The sequence below is a fragment of the Antedon bifida genome, chromosome 5 (genome assembly GCF_963402885.1).
Source record: "Antedon bifida chromosome 5, ecAntBifi1.1, whole genome shotgun sequence".
Lineage (NCBI taxonomy): Eukaryota > Metazoa > Echinodermata > Crinoidea > Comatulida > Antedonidae > Antedon > Antedon bifida.
This window is the reverse complement of record NC_136230.1, coordinates 9,928,777-9,949,613: the sequence shown is the minus strand read 5'-3', so window position 1 is coordinate 9,949,613 and position 20,837 is coordinate 9,928,777. Positions and strand designations below refer to the sequence as shown.

Genomic DNA, 20,837 nt, shown 5'->3' with positions numbered 1-20,837 from the left:
GTTCTGTCTTATGTCTTCTTATAAATTCGTCTTCTTGCGTCGTTATTATGTTTTAATGTCTGTGATTGGAGAGGGTGAATGTGATATGCTATGTATGACGTGTTTGTTTGTAAGGATATGTAAGACATTTTATTGAGGTGGCCAATGATGTTCTGTATCTGAGAAGTTACGAAGACGACATGATGTTCTTGGCGCGATATTGGAAGTTCGACGGTGAGAGAAACATCGGACAATCCGATAGGAAAACTGCCACAATGATAACGGTTATGTAATGTCAGTGAGGATGATGACAATATGCAATGTAATGGCTGTAAAAGAGGATGATGACAGCACGATGTTGAAGACCACTAGTGGAAACTGAGAATGCTGAAGTCAACGATGATAATTTATCGGACAGATGCGATCGGAAGACACAGTGACAAAGAAGACGGTTGTATTGGCTGTGAGAGGATGATGACAACACGATGTTGAAGACCACTGCACTGGAAACTGATGAGAATGCTGAAGTCAACGATGAGAATTCATCGAACAAATGCGATCGGAAGACACGAGACACAGTGGCAATGATGACGGTATGAGTATGACTGTGAGAGAATGATGACAACACGATGTTGAAGACCACTGGAAACTGATGATATGCTGAAGTCAACGATGAGAATTCATCGGACAAAATGCGATCGGAAGACACGAGACACAGTGGCAATGATGACGGTATGAGTATGGCTGTGAGAGAATGATGACAACACGATGTTGAAGACCACTGGAAACTGATGATATGCTGAAGTCAACGATGAGAATTCATCGGACAAATGGGATTCGGAAGACACGAGACACAGTGGCAATGATGACGGTTATATGTATGGCTGTGAGAGGAGGATGACAACACGATCTTGAAGATCACTGGAAACTGGTGAGAATGCTGAAGTCAACGATGAGAATTCATCGGACAAATGCGATCAGAAGACACGAGACACAGTGGCAATGATGACGGTTATGAGTATGGCTGTGAGAGGAGGATGACAACACGATGTTGAAGATCACTGGAAACTGATGAGAATGCTGAAGTCAACGATGAGAATTCATCGAACAAATGCGATCGGAAGACACGGGACACAGTGACAATAATGACGGTATGAGTATGGCTGTGAGAGGAGGATGACAATACGATCTTGAAGACCACTGGAAACTAGTGAGAATACTGAAGTTAACGATGAGAATTCATCGGACAAATGCGATCGGAAGACACGGGACACTGACAATGATGACGGTATATGGTTGTGAGAGAATGATGGCAGCACGATTTTGAAGACCACTGGAAACTGGTAGCTGAAGTCAACGATTAGAATTCATCGAACAGATGCGATCAGAAGACACGAGACACAGTGACAATAATGACGGTATGAGTATGGCTAAGAGGATGATGACAACACGATGTTGAAGACCACTGGAAACTGATGAGAATGCTGAAGTCAACGATGAGAATGCATCTTTGACTTGACACATGCGAGACACAGTAATAATGATGACTGAATCAAGTGTATACTACTCTCTGATAATACGATGATAAAGTCAGCACGATATTGAAAACTGGTGAAAAGGTATGTGGAGGTTACCTCCAGGTGAACTAAAATGGTGAGAACATCGTGCAAGGCGATCGATGGCCATAATGATGACGGTTATGTAATGGTTGAGAAGATTACAACGCGATCTTGAAGATGACTGAAAACTGTTGGTGGAAATTAACTAATGGTGAGAAAAATCGGGTAATTAATTGATTAATCAAATACAATTGGAAAGCCACAATGAGTAGCGGTTATAGTATGTAATGGTTTGGAGGAAGAAGACGAATTTTCAATGTTTACTATACAACACCGACAACTGGTGGAGATAGTGATGTGTCTGTGATAGTTTGTACAAGTTATACCGTAATGGACGGTGACCAAGGAGAACGACGATCTATGTTCCGAATGTAGACTCACTACTGAAAACTGACGGTGATGAGAATTGGAAACTGAGATGATGTCAAATTGTAGTGCGATGTCAAACATTATGACGAATGATTTTATTGAATAAAAGCGCGCGTGTAATAATAATATATAGAGGTACGATGGTTTCGGCAAGGATCACTGGTTCCCCTGGAAGTTGTGACTTTTTGAGTAATTTAGATCGTTCCAATTGTTTACGAGCGCATCTGGTCAACTTCCGATCATTTCACGGCGTTAGAATTTGATAGTAGACTAAAAAAAAGTAGGTTATATCCTGTATCCACCCCTTGTTTATTTATTTATTTATTTGTTGACCACAATGCGGTGCGGTCCAAGAAACAATCGGTTGGTTGACTCAGATGTTGGGCAAGTGACATATATGTGATGCAGTGGTGCATGGCAGGTGCGAAGAGGATCGGAGACAAATGATGATTTACTAATGTAGGCCTAAGTACTGTGAAGATTTCAACAATTTTTAGTACGGGTTATCAAGACGTCACCATTTGACAGCTAAAATACCGTACCATGAACTGCTTTTGATTGATATTAATCAGGGAAGAGTGAAATTACATGTTTGTCGCCCGTTACAAAACTGCTGTACTGAATGGTTGTGACGACTTCGATGTTCTATGATGAAGAAGATAGGACAACTTTTCGACGTGATGAAATGAGGTCCTATGTTTTATCAGAGACGGAGACGATGACAGTTATATAATGTAACCAACATACTCCTCAACACGTCTATGATTTTACTTTTTTATTCTATTATAAAATAATAAATATTGAGCAAATTTAGGCCTACACACAATTTATTCAATCAACCCCCTCATGTGCTAAAACGTCACAATTAGCATCTTTGTAACTAACAACATCTCACATTTCATATATTAGTAACTGTGTAATTTTTATTTTACAACAAAATAAAGTATACCAAACATAGCTACTTTGGTACGTGATCTTTTAATTCCTGTGTATATTATAGTAGAATGCACAATAACCGTATTATAGCTTGTCATTTTTATTTATAGTTTTCAATAATTTTAGAATTTAGAGAGCCCTCAAGTTATTAAATCAAACAACAATTGAGACTAATGAATTCGCCCCCTCTGTCTGAAATATTCATTGATGTGATTATCTACAAATAAAGTTGTTTATAAAATTGAATTCAGTTTTTATAATAATATTGATAATAACTAAGTTAAATTAATGATCAAACAATTTGAAATATAGTTATGAGCTTCAAAATTGCTTAAAATATTATGGTTATGAACACACGGCAGAGGGAGTAAACCATCGTAACGAAACGAACAGCTTGACATTGAGTAAGCCGATATACTTATCACCGGTGCTCAAATACAACTGGATACACGGTACACACACGGACTTTATGTTACTGTTTTCATGCCCTCTGAAACCAGTTTGTAACCCATTCCAGCAGTGATCGTTACATGGAAGACCGAGGCTCAGCTTAGTAAGCTATAGGTAAGTTTAGAAGTAAGACCATTTTATTGTATGGTGTTTTGCAATGCAAACTTGATTCACCAGATTGGGAGAAGTGTAGGTGGCATGCATACGTACCTAGCTAGTGTAAGAGACAGTATTTAATACAAAGAGTCATTTTTTGTTTTAATCCAAATCAATTTGTGTGTTTCCCTGCCTGGTCGGCCTTGTGTTATTGTTAGGCCTAGCTAGGTTACTGTAGCTCAGGCCAAGCCTATACCACAGCTGAGCTAGTACCGTGTAATCTTTATCATATTTATTTTTGTTTATACTTTAAACAGCCTAGCCTAGGCTTAACCGCTTGCAGTAGGTATTTTATGTTATAGTCTGATAATAATAATACTGATGTCTGATAGTGGTAATATTATGCGAGCATGCAAAGACCGTGCATGAATTTGCAAGGATACAGACATCAGTATTCTCCAAAAACAAACTGAACTGGTAAAAACCGAATTTAAAATGTTTTTCTCTTTATTTCATTTATTTATTTTTATTTACTATTGTGTTCTTGTATTCACCACATACTATATCCAGAAAAAATCTATTGTTAAGTTTACGATACTGACTGTAAAAAATGAAATCAATTGGTGTTAAAAATGTATTGTAAAACAAGGTTATTGTGTATGTACTTTAAATGTCATTGTACGAGAATGACAATAGCCACTGTAGAGGCCTTGACATTATTTGCCAATATCCCTTGTAGTCTGAAAAGTGATGATCATTACCACAAAAAGATCAGAAGAGATTATTTGTTGTTTATTAAATATATACCTTGATCAATAATATTTAATCATAAATTGTACGTCATGCTGGAGGATAGATACAGACAACTACATGCTTTTCCACTTACTGTTACTTACTGTAAATTGATCTTAACTGGCAAAGTGGAGGACAAATACGAAAATATTTTTTTAGTGGAACACCCCCGCCTATCAATGGGACAGTTCGCATATGATATGATATTAGGGACCAAAAATAAAGGTTTACTACAGCCTGTGTCATGCCAACATTCAGATCTCATTTGAGTATAACACTGCTGTAATGCTTTTATTATCACTTAACTAATACAATTTACTAAATATTGCAATTATTTTATATTCAACCTTTTCAGTTAACTTGTGAAAGGTTTACTATTTACCTTAACACAAACAGAACACAACAAGTAATAAAAAAAAATAAAAAATTATATAATTCATTTAAATTAAATACTTTAGATTTAAAAATTACTATAAAAATACCACAAATAAAACTACACTTTAATCAAAATAAAATCTGGCCGCAAGAATTACTGTGACCCTGGGAAATATTTATTGTTGGTAAATTTATATTAATTATAGAAATACTGTATTGTGAACAAAAGAATCATAAGATATTTTACTGCTCGAGAATTGTTTTCATTCGCTCAGATTTTATTATTTTATTAATTTGTACTGCACTGTGGAAGATACGTTTGATTTAATCATGAGTCCAAGGATACTACATACATTACATTAATTGTCAATAATGAAAAAAATGATCATTTTATGTAGATTCCACTATGTAGAAGACGAATAGATTCTGGATTATTATACAGTAAAGTGAATGATTTTATAATATCTTTAGTAATCATTTTAAAGGTCACAGGTCAATGAGCCGGAGGTCACGATTTTAGTAATGGTTATTAGTGTAGAAGAGTTTCGCTATTTCGCTCAATGTAATTGTAACCATAATGAATCAACATCATTGTCGTCAATGCTTTCGTCAGTTGCCACTTAAATATTTCTCAGTCTAATGATTTTGTTTTGTTTTAAATTAGACTATTAATTTAAACTATTTCGTCCCTAGATGTTACCTGGACAAACCAATATTACTGTAGAACTAGCTTCTCCTCCAAGATAAAAAATAGAACATTCAATAAATACCAATTTCGTTAGTAAAGCCTTCAAACCACACCTTGAAGTGAATATACTTGTACCATGTATTATTTGCCTAAGCATGGCATCAAATGAAAAACGGGGTCGGTCATTACAATACTGTATGTTTCCCTTTTTTATAACAACATACAGTACATTACATACATACACAAATTAATGACTCAGGTTTTTGTTTGGTAGTGTTTTTATTCATGGAAAAAATGTGCATTTATTCAAGGGAAAGGTTTAACGATGTTCTATTTTATGGAGGAGAGCGTTTATACATTGATGTGAGGCATTTATTGAAAATAAATACGGTATGTAATATTGCTAAAATAAAATTACAATTTTGCAAATTCTGAAAAAGAAAGAAACAAGAAACTGACTAGATTCAGCCATCAAAATTAGCAAAAATTTATGCTGGCAATAATTACTGTAGTTTAAATGCTGACGTTAATTTTTTAGTCGGTCAAGATTGGGCAACATTGTTATACCTTATAAATATTCAGTTTTTAGTACAAGTTGCTGATCTCCTTTTGGTAAATTTTCAGTGAACAAGTCTTTAGAGAGCATAGTCAGTGGCCACCAGGATTTATTGTAAGAAATTGGTTTATTGATATTAAATGAAAAATCTATTCTATTGTATTACAGTTACACTTTCCTCTCTTTACATTTTTCAACCAAAATAATTTAAAATGTATTCCTAACTTGATAAAACTTGATAATTTGTGAATACCGTTCATCTGATCATAAGTGATTGCGAAACAACGTTTTCAAGCAAAAGCCAACAATAGCATTTTTTTATACACTACATTCATTTTCTTAGCAAATATCACAAATTGATTTATGTGTTATTGATTTACAATGATACTGTTGGCTTTTTTTTGTCTAGAAGGAGTATTAAATATAGTAAAATAAATCGCATTAGATTAGAAACGATTTACTAAAATGATTTTAATATGTCAAACTAATTTATTTTGAAAAAAAATTATGTAATGTGTTAAAAAAATTGTTTAAATGTAGTTTTCATTGTGTTAATTATACAGAAACCTTTTGATTCATGACTTTAATTTGAACTTTCCAATCTGCATTTTTTAAGTTTCGACCGTTTTCATGACATTAAATTCAACAAATTAGGTATGTTGTTGATGTGATGTATAGAGGAATGTGTACATTTTTATTTTGTGTAACTTGCATTATCTGCACATGCTCAAGCCTGCATATAGTAGAACAAAGTAAAGCTGATCCAAATCATTTGAGTTACTGTACAACAAGTGATCATGTGATTTCGCTTATAGTTACAATACCTTCTTGTCCTTACCTCCAAGGCAATATTGCTTTATTGTACCAGGGAGGTATACCTCCCTGATTGTACAGTACCTCCGAACACTCTGATAAATTTCATTGTAGAGTAACTCTGATGTGTTTCAGATTGTGACATCAGACTAAGCAATAGAAATACCTTTACCTTAATATCAGATGTTAGTTGGTGTATTTTTATGTTTAAATGCAAACAATATTGTGGCTAGCTTTATACAGTACCTGGATACGTACAGTACATTACCTTTCCGCAGGAATTGATGACGGTGGTATGTTGCCATATTCCCACTAAAGGGTGCGGTAGCGGATTGTTCCAAGCGGCAGTCATTCGTAGACTACCAACGCCATTTTTGGTTTCTGTAATTTTATTTCTCTACCTACTGTAGATCTCATTGAATAATAACATTTTCCAGTGAGCAACAACAATACAGTTATTTAAAATTAAAATAACAATAAATTATTAATTTTGGCTATTTTTATTTGTTTATTGTTGAGATGTCAGTTGGCAACTTTAGCTGCATATTGTAGTATTATTATAGTTGAACTTTTCACCTAAAGGTGTGTCAACACTGTCATGTTGCTCTACAGAATTTTAGTACTATCCTACGGAAATTCAGTTAAAAAAGAAATACACACCATATAATAAACATTAGTTCTTGTTTAAAAGATAATTTGTTTAAAACCACCAATATAATGCAGTTGGGCTGTATTTTTCAGTTTGGAAAAATAAATTTAGACTTACTTGTATAGTAACAGCGATAATTTATTTTTCCAAACTTAATACTGCTTTATAGATGGATGACAATATCCATACCTGTGCTGTTTTTAAAATAAAATATTGTACATACAAATATTTGTTTCCACCCAAATTTTTGATGACAAACCAACCTTTATTTAGGTCTTGATGCCTTTAAAGTGGTTTATATTTGTACTAATACAATTAGTAACTGTATAGTTCAGATTTTAAAAAGTACTTTGCTAAATTGCAAGACTAGAGCATTAGTAGTCAAGAGCATTTATTATGCACGGTCAGTCTTTGCACGGTCAGTCTTTGCACGGCCAGTCTTATGTTTGCTCTCCTCTTGGTTCTTTGCAACATGTTTGCAGTGGATAGTCCTTAAGCCTCTTTACTCAATTTCCTTTAAGCCTGTTATTATTTACCTATGGTCAATGAGCTTAATAGAAATTGAATGAATTATTTGATTAATAGTGGACATTGTTACCATAGAAATCATCACTCCTTTACCATGAATGTAATAGCTAATAGTAGTAATAGCATGGAGTTATACAGTAATTTTGTAGCTCCATGGTGATAATTTGTTTTCGGATCTTAAAATATATTTAAGAGCTTTCCCTTAATGATATCGATATTGTGGTCCTTATTGGCTACTTAATGTTCTTGTGTTGGCTGTACATGGCATAGTGTTTTGTAGCAAAGGTAATCTGATGTTTTTATATCCATTAAGTCAACAATGTATAATAACGTGATTCATTACTGCCACCATCATACTCCTTTGGGAAACCCCCATTCAGGGGACATAAAGGGCACTTTGGGTCTGTTTCTACTGCCAAATAAATAGTTACGGTATATTTTTGGCAGCAGAAATGGTATATTTTGTCTCCAAATTTGTGGATAAAATATGATATTTATACTTTATTTTCTTGTGCACCCTTTTCTGCTGCCAATAAAAAATACTGTATTTATATTTTTTGATTTTCTGTAAGCTTTTTACACATGATAGTCTATCTATCAACGAAAGTAAGAAACAACATCACAACATTTGCGAATAATCTGTTGGGGAAACAAATATTTCTGGAAAAATAACAGGGAACAGACAGGACAGCCAGATTTACAGTAGAAAGATAATTTAGCAAATATTAAAGAGAATACGGGGTGCGGACTTGTCGTTGAACCAAGTCAATACAAAAACAAAAAGAGACTTTGAAAGCAGAGGCTACAACATCGCCAATGATGACAAATTCTAATTCGGGCTAGGAAGAAATAACTTGCCCCATTTTGGGGGATCGAAAGGCAGGTTGGGTAAAAAAGATGAAATTTAACCCCCAAGAGGTACTCAAAATACGGTATAAAATATACATATATTTTTATACCGTATTTTGAGGATGCAGCAGAAACAGGCCCTTTCTTGTGAAGAAAAATGTGTTTAAACCATAGCCAACCCCTATTCAGGGGACACCCATATTAATTATGTATTGAGTCGTGAATGATGTGTCTCCTTAATAGAGATTCTTACTGTATTTATCTTACATAATAATAATAATCCATCCATTCATTTATTCATTAATTTTCTAAGTTAATTTATTCAACCTTTTCTTTAGTATTATCATAGTACATTTAAAGTTTCATTAATTTTGTAATATCCTGCTTTTTTAAAGATTAAAGATGATTGATTATTTTTAATTAAATTGTATATTCAATATGGAAAAAAAAACACAATTTGCAGAATGCAAATATTTTCTAACATCGTTTCAAAGAAATATTAGACCAATTTAAGTTTTGTGTATCACAAAGTTAAAGCGACTTATGACATGATTTGGTGCTAGACTATACAGGTAGTGAGTCTAACTAACAAGCATTCTGCACCATGCTCTCGTGTAAAATGCATGGAATGACTTTTAGATTCGATTATGAAAGTCCCAATTCTTTCCTATACATTACTGTGTAATTTTTATTTGTAAGTCGAATTTTTCTAAGTCGAAATTCGTCTAAGTCGACGTCTTTTTGCGGTCCGAATACACACATTCTTTAGTGATTTATATCGTATAAGTCGAAGTAAAAAATAACGCGGCAACAACGCGCTAAAAAAGCCGATGAAACGTACGTAATTCGATAAACAAACGACAGGTGATAATGTGGGACCATATCGGTTCTCTCAAGCAGGTCGTATAACATAGGTGGCGTCCTGTAACTCGCACTAGTATATTATATCTGCGAGTTGTTGTTTTTGGCGTTGAGAACTTGAGCGGCGTTTTGTGGGTACCAATTTTGTGCTAGACAGATGGATACCGATTTCGAATAAGAACCAAAATGTATGTTTTCTTATTGTTACGGCTTAAACCATAAAGAAAATTCAGTTTGTCATTGATAAAGGAGGCTGAGCATTTATTAGGCCTAGCTAGCTAAGTAAACTCAATTCAAGAAGGCTCATCGTGTGGGCCGCGATCGCGACAGGGTCTACTTCTAGCCTACGCCTAGCTAGCCATAGCGTGGCTAGTGAGTGGTCTAGGCCTAGCATTTTTTTACAAATCTGTAAGTCGAAGTTCGCATAACTCGAATTTTTATACCGGTCCCATTAGATTCGACTTAGGCAGAGTCGACTGTATTATATACTGTAGCAATGATGAAATACAGTGCTACTGCAAGTTGTCTGTAACATTGAATGAAAAAAAAAGCAAGCAGGGAAATGACCAAGGATTGCAAAGAAATTAGTTTAAAAAACAAGTTTTTTGTACAAGTTTGGAGTTCTAATATAGGCTAATATAGGATAATGGGGAATTAGAAGGTGCCCCAGCCTGAACAGCGGTAGTATTGAACTTGCGGTTTACAGTAGGAGGAGAAAATGTTAGTGCTATTACAGTATAATATAGATGATAATAATAATAATAAATTTTCTTCTATTTAAATAGAAAAATCTTTTCAAATCCATTTGTAAAAAGTGTTTACAATTTTTAAAAGCTGTACAGATTGGAAGAAAATCCTATATTTGTTAATCTGAAATAAAGTGCTCAGTCAATAAGGAGTACAGTAAATTTGACTATTGGTAGGCTACTCTTTGAATTTTTTCCAAAATACACGACATATTAATTTATTCCACTATGCAATATTGTCTAGTCACAATGATTCTGACGAGAATGGCTAGGGTAGTATTAGTTAAAGTCAGTGGTAACTTACCAAAAATTTGTGACAGGGAATTTTTACTTCATTACCGTTTTATTTTGAAATTAGATATAATTAATTAGATACTTCCGTGTCTCGTTCTAAAAATAGACCTGCCCTGTTCTATATATTGATCTGAATACTTTAGTAGGTAATTAAAGTATACTATGCATGTTGCAGTTTTTAATTAGATAAAGTTGGCTTTGTGATATCATGTATTGTACACAATTGATTTGTTATGATCTAATATTTTCAATTGATTTCAAAAGACACTTTGACCTCCATTTGGTTTAAGGTGAAGCGCAAGTGCAAGTAATTAGCCTTATACAGTAAACCTCTTAATTATGCCGTTTGTACTGTAATTAAAAATAATCGTAAAATAAAGGTTAATGTAAATTTCAGAGAATATACATTGGGATATTCCCTCGGCAGCTTACACGGCTCAAAGGATTAGGTTTTAAAAATGTAACATACTGACCATGCAGGGTTATGATAATATATAATATAATTTAAACATTACATTACAACATTAGCAATAGAAACAGAAATTTATCTCAACTGAAATTTTGAATGTTGATGATGTTAGCTTGTGGAGATAATCCCATTGATTCGAGGGTGTGGTGCTTTGTCTATACCATTGGGTATTCTACTTTTCAATATCTTCATCTTATTACTGTAGGTTTAAAGCGACTACCAAAACAAATGGTTTGTTTAATTTTATGAATATTAATATGGTGTACAGTATTGAATCAATTATTTGAATTAATTTACAAATGGTTGTTTACATTGCATTGTACAGCTTGTCCCATAAACTAATGTACACTATATTAAAAAAGAGTAGGGGTCGTCTCCTGGTGTTCTGATATGGTACCTGTAGGCGCCGCATTTAATGCAAATTAATGTTTTTATCATTTTTTGTTTTTTTCAGAACTTTGAACTTGGACTGAGAAAATGAATGATCAGTATTCGACCTGTGACGTTCTGCTTTGTGATTAGTCAATTAGTGTTTTACAGAACTGAGTTTGGGCTATGGTCCTAGTTTTTGTTGTATAGTAAGGTTTACCAGAGATAAAATAACATGGCTACCGAGATGGATATGAAAGTTTCGTATCAATCGCAGGGTACTGCTGACGACGCGATCGATGTTGAAGTGATCTCAGAAAAGAAAAGAGTATCACAAGCCTCGACTAGTGAAGGTTTGTCATCTCAAGGAAGATCATCGTCGATATTTCGCTGCCCCCGACTATTTGAACGGGCATCGCAAAGGTGGCTAAATCCGTCTTTTGACTCGAAAGAAATTGAGGACCAATATCAACGGTCGTTGATTCCGGAGTTAAAAAAGCGTTTCCGATATGCCCTACTTTATACGATTTTAATGACTATTAGTTGGGTGGTTTATACAGCGGCAATGCAAGCTGATATTAGTAACTGGGAAGTTATGATTGCTATATGTGTTGTTGTTTGTTTCATAGCAATAGCATTTTGGTTGTATTCACTTACAGAACATTACAAATCTTGTGTTCAAATGTCTTCTGTCATCATGTCACTGGTATTATGTGTTTTAACTATTGTTACATTTATCGGAATAGACTCGTATTGCATCAATGATGATTATGCCTTCATTAAAAGAAGTATATCAACGTTCGCGATGTGCTTAGAAATTATTCTGATGATGTACACCGTGTTGCCCATGCCGTTGTACTTTTGCGCGCCAATTGCGTTTGTTTTTTCGTTGGTTTACGAGTTTGTCTTCTTCTATTACTCGTACCAATGTAGCGATTACTCACAGACTCAATTTGTAAAAGAACTGTTTACCAAGATCTTTCTACACCTATGTATTCATTTAATCGGCTTCCACATTTTCTTTATGACACAAGTTCGTAGCCATAGCACATTCTGGAAAATTACTCAAGCGACACAAAGGCGGCATGAGTTCGAGGTAGAGAAACTAAACACTGAAAAAATGATTCATTCTGTAATGCCGAAATATCTGGCAGGTGAAATTATGAAGGTTGGAACTCCGAATAAAAAACAAACAGCATTCAGCGAGTTCTTTATGATGACGATGGAGCCGGTGAGCATTCTGTTTGCAGATATTGTTGGTTTTACGAGGATGGCTGGGAAGAAAACTGCTGACGTTCTCGTTGATTTGTTAAATGATCTATTTGGACGGTTTGATCTACTATGCGAAGTGCATGGGTGCGAAAAAATTGCCACACTTGGTGATTGTTATTACTGTGTATCTGGTTGCCCCGAACGACGCGATGATCACGCCCAATGCTGTGTTGAGATGGGCCTAGCTATGATAGATGCGATTAAAGAATTCTGTAAAGATCGTAATGAGGATGTCGACATGCGAGTCGGAATACACACGGGCATGGTTCTTTGCGGCATCATTGGCAAGAAACGTTTTAAATTCGACGTGTGGTCTGATTCCGTGTCAATAGCCAATCAGATGGAAGGCGCTGGAAAGAAGGGAATGGTGCACATATCGGCAAAGACGGCTGAATACCTCAAAGATCTGAGTCAATATGAATTAACTGATGGGAATGGTGACACACGCAATAAAGGAATCTTGGGTAAGACATATTTATTTTTACACCTGGCGTGATAAAATTCTTTTTCAGTCAAGCAACAAAGCTACTGTCTAAAGTTTTTGTCAATCGTTTTCCTGCTTCCCTAAACAGTTGTGTTAAGTATCGGTTATGAATCGGATGATACATTTACATCTTTTTAAGTTCTGCTGCGATATACAGTACAGTTAGTATAGAAGTGTAGAAAGGGTGTGTCAAAAAGTGGGAACTAAACCCTACTGTACCTACAAAGAGGTTTTAGTTTTATTTGTAGTGCTGTGTTGGAATAACAGAAGGCCTTAACATTTTAATGAAGACTCTTCAAAGGTTGCCATCGATGGACATCCATCCACAGACCTGTACTTGATATTTTTACTACATTTTTACACATTTTATTTTATCTTGTTTCAGCAACAAACAGTCTTTATCTGAGACAAAGAAATCATAAACCATACAATAAATTACCCTACATTGACACTGACAGCCAATTCATTAAGAATAGGTGTCATTTATAACACTCATCTCATTTACATATTCATCATTACAGTATTTTGTTGAGATGACATTTGTTTCCATGCGGATTCTACAGAATAATATTTTGAGACGATCCCTTTTTTACGTAGAGTAACTAATGTTCTGATCAATGTTTAAATTGACATTCCACCGCGTATACTACAGTATCTATTTTTAGCTCGCATGCATAATTCATTCACATTAAAACAAAAACAATACAAAACTACATAAATTATGTTTTCAGGTATAGACTGTGTTTCTTGGAAATGCATCAAAGAATATTGATTGGATTAACTTCATATTTTAGGCATTGCTTTGTATGAAATCTTTTGATACCCATAATCAATAATTATAGTTTAATAACGTTCACACACAGGTTCGGAGGCAAACTAATTTCACCTACTGTATATGTAGTTGTTGCAATATAAATTTAAAGTGTGTGTGCCGTCTGTAAAACCAATGGATGGAATTAACTTGGAACTTTCCTATCGCAAGATACTAAACATCCTCCTGTGCCAACTCGAATAGTTTTAGTCTTTTACTAATATGTTACTAGTTTACTAGTTAATCATTTTAAAAATGAGCAATCTCAAGGTGGATTCAGGATTTTTAAATAAAGGTATCCCATGTTTTAAAATATAAATTTACAGAAATTAGTCGGTGTTATTGGATATGCATACGAGCATGATTTATTATTTTTAGTACTTTATATTTCCGAATGTTTAGCACATATTTGTTACCCCAACCTCCCTTTTCCTTTCGCACCTCTTCAGACATAAATTAGGTCAACTCTTATGAACAGTTGGGTGAGGTTTGACCAGAGTTCCTTTCCAAAAATGTCTTAACCCTGTATAATAGTCATAGACAGATCATTTTGCATTCAATGAAATGTCTACAGTAACTCAGAACTATAGTAAATTGGTATTACTCCTGATTTACCTAGATAAACCAACAAGGTGGTTTGTGGGATACTCATTTAAGGGTGCATCTAAGTAGATTCTTGTCATTGCCGTAGTTGTGAAGTTGCGTTGCTGCTTACTGTATGTTCGCAGAACAACAAACGGTGCTGCTATTGGATTTCATGCAGATTTTGTTTTCATACACAAGAAGATTTTTTTTTGTACAAGAAAAAAATGTACTATTACATGATCATTAAATAGTACATACTATTGCATGCCATGTGGCCCACAATTTTCTAATAAAATGTATTTAGGTAATAATAATTTATAATCTGATTTTATAAGATTTTTGATATTGATAGATTGATGTCTAAAATGAACAAGTAAATGTACACTCTATTTTAATTAAAAAGCCTTTTAAAGACACAATACCATCAACTTTATTAAGATACTTTAGATGCACTTAACAGTACTATGTTACGTGAGAAGCAGACAATATTTTGAAGTATACAAGTGGTTAGCATTCAAGTACTCCACTTGTCTGTCAACTTAAAATACAGTTAATATTTAACAAAATTATTAAAACATTGCATTCCTTATGAAATACTTGGAATCATGTATTTTAATATAGGTCTACGATTTAGTTTTACTTTCAATATAAAATTGTAGTAGTACATCAATAAAACACTATATAATATTTATGTCTTTTAATGTTATTATAATTACCCTCCAGTCACAGAATTTTAGATTATTGTAGGCCCTTTATACACAAACCAACGGCAGTACATATCTTTTAGAAGTTTACTTTACTTTACTAATATTGTGTATTTGTGCGTTGTATCTAACATAGGACCAACCAAAACTGTTTAAATTGAACAGGTCTTGACTACTATCTGCATACATCTCCCTTCTCCCAAATGCGCTTTGAGTTTAAACTATAGCTTCCGCCCTCTTGAATATAACTGGAAAGGCGCGGCACGTAATTAATATATACATATTACATTCAAACGGTATAGCAAAAAATGCATATAAAATTATGTTTATGGTTCTTCTTGATCATGACGTCTTTTAATTAGATAAAAAGAAAATATTTGTTATCAAAGACAGCATAAATGATCATCCATCCTACATGTATAGTTTTAAAATGAAACATTTTCTAATTTTGTTTGTTTTATGTGACTACTACTACTACGTAGCTTTTTCTCTCCAATAATGGTTAGATGAAGAAACATTTAAAATAGGCTTAATTGATGACACAGATGTCTTCATTTATTTCAATTAAATTGAGGTTTTATTTTTATTTTGTGGTTTCTTTTAATTAGGTGAGAAATGTTTTTATAAGGTCTCAATAAATTAAAATAGTGGTCTATGCTGAATTATTTTAACGTATGACTAGCGTATAGAGAGACAAGAACTTCCCTTTCTTTAATTGTTCTAAATAACTTTAATTAATCTGAATATGGAATTGTCTAATGCTATATGACAATTCTGTTGCATATTTTGAATAAGCGCATTATAATTCATGGTTCATTGAGTTTTCTGTGACCTTTGAACCTGTTAGCAGGAAGCATTGATCTTGGAGCAGACTGATTGTCAACGGTTCTTAACTGAGTTTTTAGGTTTTTACAATTATGCAGGTCCCAAAACTCAAAGACTCGTCGTCTATTGAAAGAGTGCCTTAATTAAACAACGAGAAGAAGGCTCTTGCTCTATGTCTTTCGACCACAAAGGTCATTATCTGCTTTTCGCCTCGCATCTTCATTTCCTCTTTTGAAATTGAATTGCTAAACGATTACTTAGGCTAAATTTAGAACCAGCTTTGATATTTTCCACATTTGTGTATAGAAGATTAGAAAGACAATTTACTGTATTTAAATATGGATTGAGCTAACAAATATATATGTACATTATAAAATATAAACTTGAAAAATAAATAAAATATACAGCAACGTATTAATATTAAATAATAATGCAATATTTATTTGGAGTGTAAAAAGGGTCATAAATGTCCAGTTGACCTTTATGCACGTCACGCGACCCTCTGTGTCCTTTTTAGACCTGTATGATGATTATGGCCAATTTCCTGAAGACTAGCGTTTGCATCTGTAGTTTGTATCAGCCCTTATTTGTACCCCCATCGCTCATTGTTAAAAGGGATGACACATAGATGCTAAAAATAACTGCCTATGCACCACACCCCAAAGCTTTCAATTACCGTTACTGTGAATGTACCGGTATAGTAGAATCCTAGTTTTATGTACCCTCACTCATATTTTGAAGCCGCATGGATTTTTTCACTATTTGTGATTTTCTCAAAAAATTCCAATAAAAATAGCATGTAAAAAATCACTGACATGATCACAGTTGTTCCAAGATTAAACTTTCTAGTTTAATTAAAGATGTACAGTATTGTCCCCCGAAAACATGAAAATGAAGATTAATAAAATCGGACTTGAAATAGGCCATTTTATAGTTTACTACTTTCATAGTAGGGAAAAAACCTAAAAAAAATAAATGTTTTCTCATTATAAAATGACAAAATAAAATGGTTAAATTCAACCAAAAACCCATTGACTTCCAGTCAATTTGACTATTTCTTTCTTTAAATTACAGTTTTTTGAGGTAAATAATTTTTTTGTTATCCAATTTTTGGTCAAAGTGGATATTACTATTAAGTATTATGTGACATTAAAATGGCATATTCAACAAAAACATTTAAAAAAGTTATTTTTTTCAGGGGACAATACATCTTTAATACAAATTTGGGACATTTTAAACCTCGCATTTCAAACAATTATTTTTTCAGAAGACAATATATCTTTAATAGAAATTTGGGACATTTTAAACCTCATTAGATTTGTTTAATTTTGACTGAATTTAACCCTGTAGCACTATTATCATTGAGTGGGTTTACCATTTAGATTACTGATTGATCAATAAACAAATAAATAAAAGGTTATTACTGTATACATGGAGCCAGATTTTTGGGTGCTAAAGGTCAAAGAAATACAATGCATTTAAACAAATAGAGCAAAAACGATTTTAAACATTTCAAAAAGTACTGTAGTATAAAGTACTTTGGTGTATATTTAATTGTACAACAAATATTTCAAATTTTTGACTGGTATTTGCTGAGGATGTTTAAAATATTTGCGTCAGAAGAGCATTATAATTATTATGATACTCAATATTTCTAATGTATTATCATGATTTAAATTGCACTAATGCTACTGTTGATAATGTTTCAACTGAAATGACTGACAAAGTACTTTTACCATGGTTTCAGAGAAGTACTTGATATATAATCTTTCCAATTTAATGTTTTAAGAGTGACGTTTATTGACGTCAACATTGCGATAACTTCATTCGTCTCTTAAACTGGAAGCTTCTTCGTCAGAGTTCATTCTACATTTTTGTGATTTAGTATTTGAAAGCTAGGTGCGGACGAAACGTTTATGATCAGTCATTGCAATAATTATCAATATATTGATAATTTACAGTAACTTGAACTTTTCGTTTCTGGTGTCTTTATTCAAGGTCATTTATTCTTGCACTATGTCAAAAATTCCCCATTATTTCCCACTTATATATTTTTTCAGTTTCCAAGGAGCCAATCAAACTCATGAAAAATGAATAATAATAAAATCAGACTTTGAATATTCCATTTTGCACAAAAAATAATGATTTCACTTGTAAAAGACAAAACAAACGGTTAAATTTAACAAAAAATACCCTTGAATTGAAAGAAAAACAGCCACATGTTGAAAATATTTTTTAGTGGAAGACCAAATTAAGACAAAAGTCGATAATAGTTTATAATTTTGCGGTTTAATAATAAGCAATCAAAATCATTAATAAGTACTGGTAGTGTGTTTGGTTAATTATTAATTATTACCTAGTATTAATTAGTTTATGATTGATGCTACTGTAGGGTATCAATCATTAGTAAATGATACTGCTACATAATATTATTAATATACACATTCAACTATTTGCATTTTATTATGTTTGTTGATGACATATTGTAAATTGAGTTCAGAAATGAAATCAATAACAATTTTCAAATGTACACATTACAATATGGAATTAATGTGTTAATTTATTGATTAATTGTTATAACTGCTGATCATGATATACTGACCAAAACGTGTCTCAAAATAAGAATAATAGGGTTGTCCCTTAAATAGGGGTGTCCCTTAATTAGGGATGTCCCTTAATTAGGGATGTCCTTTAAATAGGGATGTCCCTTAAATAGGGATGTCCCTTAAATAGGGATGTCCCTTAAATTGGGGTGTCCCTTAAATAGGGATGTCCCTTAAATGGGGATGTCCCTTAAATAGGGATGTCCCTTAAATAGGGATGTCCCTTAAATAGGGATGTCCCTTAAATAGGGATGTCCCTTAAATTGGGGTGTCCCTTAAATTGGGGTGTCTCTTAAATAGGGATGTCCCTTAAATTGGGGTGTCCCTTAAATAGGGATGTTCCTTAAATAGGGGTGTCCCTTAAATAGGGATGTCCCTTAAATTGGGGTGTCTTTTATTCTTTATTCGTCTGTACTTAAAGTTGTATTTAAATTTGAAATTAAGTAGTATACACTACTTACACTATCAAAAATATCTGTAATTCGTAATACATCAAAAATGTAAAAATTGGATGTCATTTGAAAATTTCATTAAAATTATTCTATTTATACATTTTAAAAAAAAGTCTACGAATCCTGCTATACATACATTTTTCAACATAAAACAGTGAGCTATACATACTGTAGTTATTTCATTTTTGTTATAAGTAATTCCAATAGTGTTCTATTTATAGAACTACCGTACTTAATATATCATTTGCATTTGTATTATTGAATATTATGCGCATAAGAAGTAAAAATGATACATTAATGTATTACCATAAATAACGCATTTGTTATTTGAATTTTAAACAAAAGTTCTATTAAAATTAAAATGTAATTATTCAATGTTTTTATACACTTAAGACTATGCGAGGGTTGTTTATTGTTTATATTGTACTCTATGTAATTTGTTGAATGTATTCTTAATTTATTATCAACAAGGCCCCTGGATATTTGTTAACCTACTGGGTGACTGGAAGGATTACCCTCTTTACAGATGCTTGAAATTTAAAAAAATCAAAATTTTCCCCCAAAAGTTTACAACTTTATACATTACAAATACAGTATTCATAGACAATTTTAATCAACTGAGATTAAGATTTGATTTCATCAGATATCAAAGCCTTTATTTTTTCTCTCTGTTATGGGATTTAACTATGTTAAGTTGTTTCATAATAACATTATCAATACAATAGGGGAGTTTTGGAAGTTTCCCAATATTATTTATTGTCGGGGAACGAGATTGTTATGTGATGCGTTATCAGTCTGATAGGGGAGTTATGAGTAAAATTAAATAATCTTATCATCTTTAAGGCCCTGTTTCTACGAGAAAAAAACTTTATCTTCTACTGTAAACTAGTCCTTAACTTCTTGTACTGTAGTTATTTATTAAATTAACAGTACCTCAATGCTACTAGAGTTGTCTTATAGCATAGACTCACCCTGTCTTTGATACCCTTGTACCTGCCGATCAGGTAGATTACTCCACCCCAAAGTCAAAACAAACAGATTTAGAAACACATTCTATCAGGTTGTATAATAGAGATTTCAAACGCTAGTCCGCTTATTACTCATGTTTCTGTTACATTTCTCTGTTTATTATTAGGTGATCATTTAGAATAAAATGATCACCTATTGTTATTGTATAAAATCTTTATTATTATTTTTTTTTTTATTATTTTTTTTCTTTTTATTGTTTCTGTACACTATTTTGTGTAACAATTATCTAAAAAAGTTTAATGTCAATGATTACAAAAATTTCAGAATATCTTTCAAATAATACAACTTAATCCTAATAAGCTTTCCAGCGTGATCACTCATCCGTGACGACATTTATACGCCATTTTGCGAAATCACATTATCAATCATATCTCCATAATTCATTATCACATATTAATGAAATTCACTACACGTAAACTTCAGATCAAGGGTAAAAATATTAGCAAATAAAAACGCACGCGCACGTAGGTTCATGCGCGTGATATCGCGCGTTAAAAATTTAAAACGCTCAAAATTAAGTTTTGATCAATTTAGAGCATGAATTAGGCCATTTGCGTGTTTCAAAAAATTACTGCGCAAAAATGCGTTTTTGCGCGCGCGATACTTAAAAAGCGTAAAAAATATGAATTTTTTT

General features: G+C 33.0%; 1 protein-coding gene across 3 annotated transcripts in view; it reads left to right on the top strand.

Moving 5' to 3' along the window:
- Positions 1–3,302: 3,302 nt before the first annotated feature.
- LOC144842626 (adenylate cyclase type 9-like) overlaps positions 3,303–20,837 on the top strand; it is a 54,796-nt gene continuing 37,261 nt past the window's right edge. For 2 of the 3 annotated variants that reach the window (XM_078699098.1, XM_078699097.1), the window contains exons 1-2: positions 3,304–3,467; positions 11,524–13,174. In XM_078699098.1, the coding sequence (XP_078555224.1) occupies positions 11,674–13,174 (1,501 nt within the window). In that variant the 5' untranslated portion in view covers positions 3,304–3,467; positions 11,524–11,673. Of the gene's footprint in view, positions 3,468–11,523; positions 13,175–20,837 lie in introns of all 3 variants that reach the window. The other variant, XM_078699096.1, reaches the window with a different exon arrangement.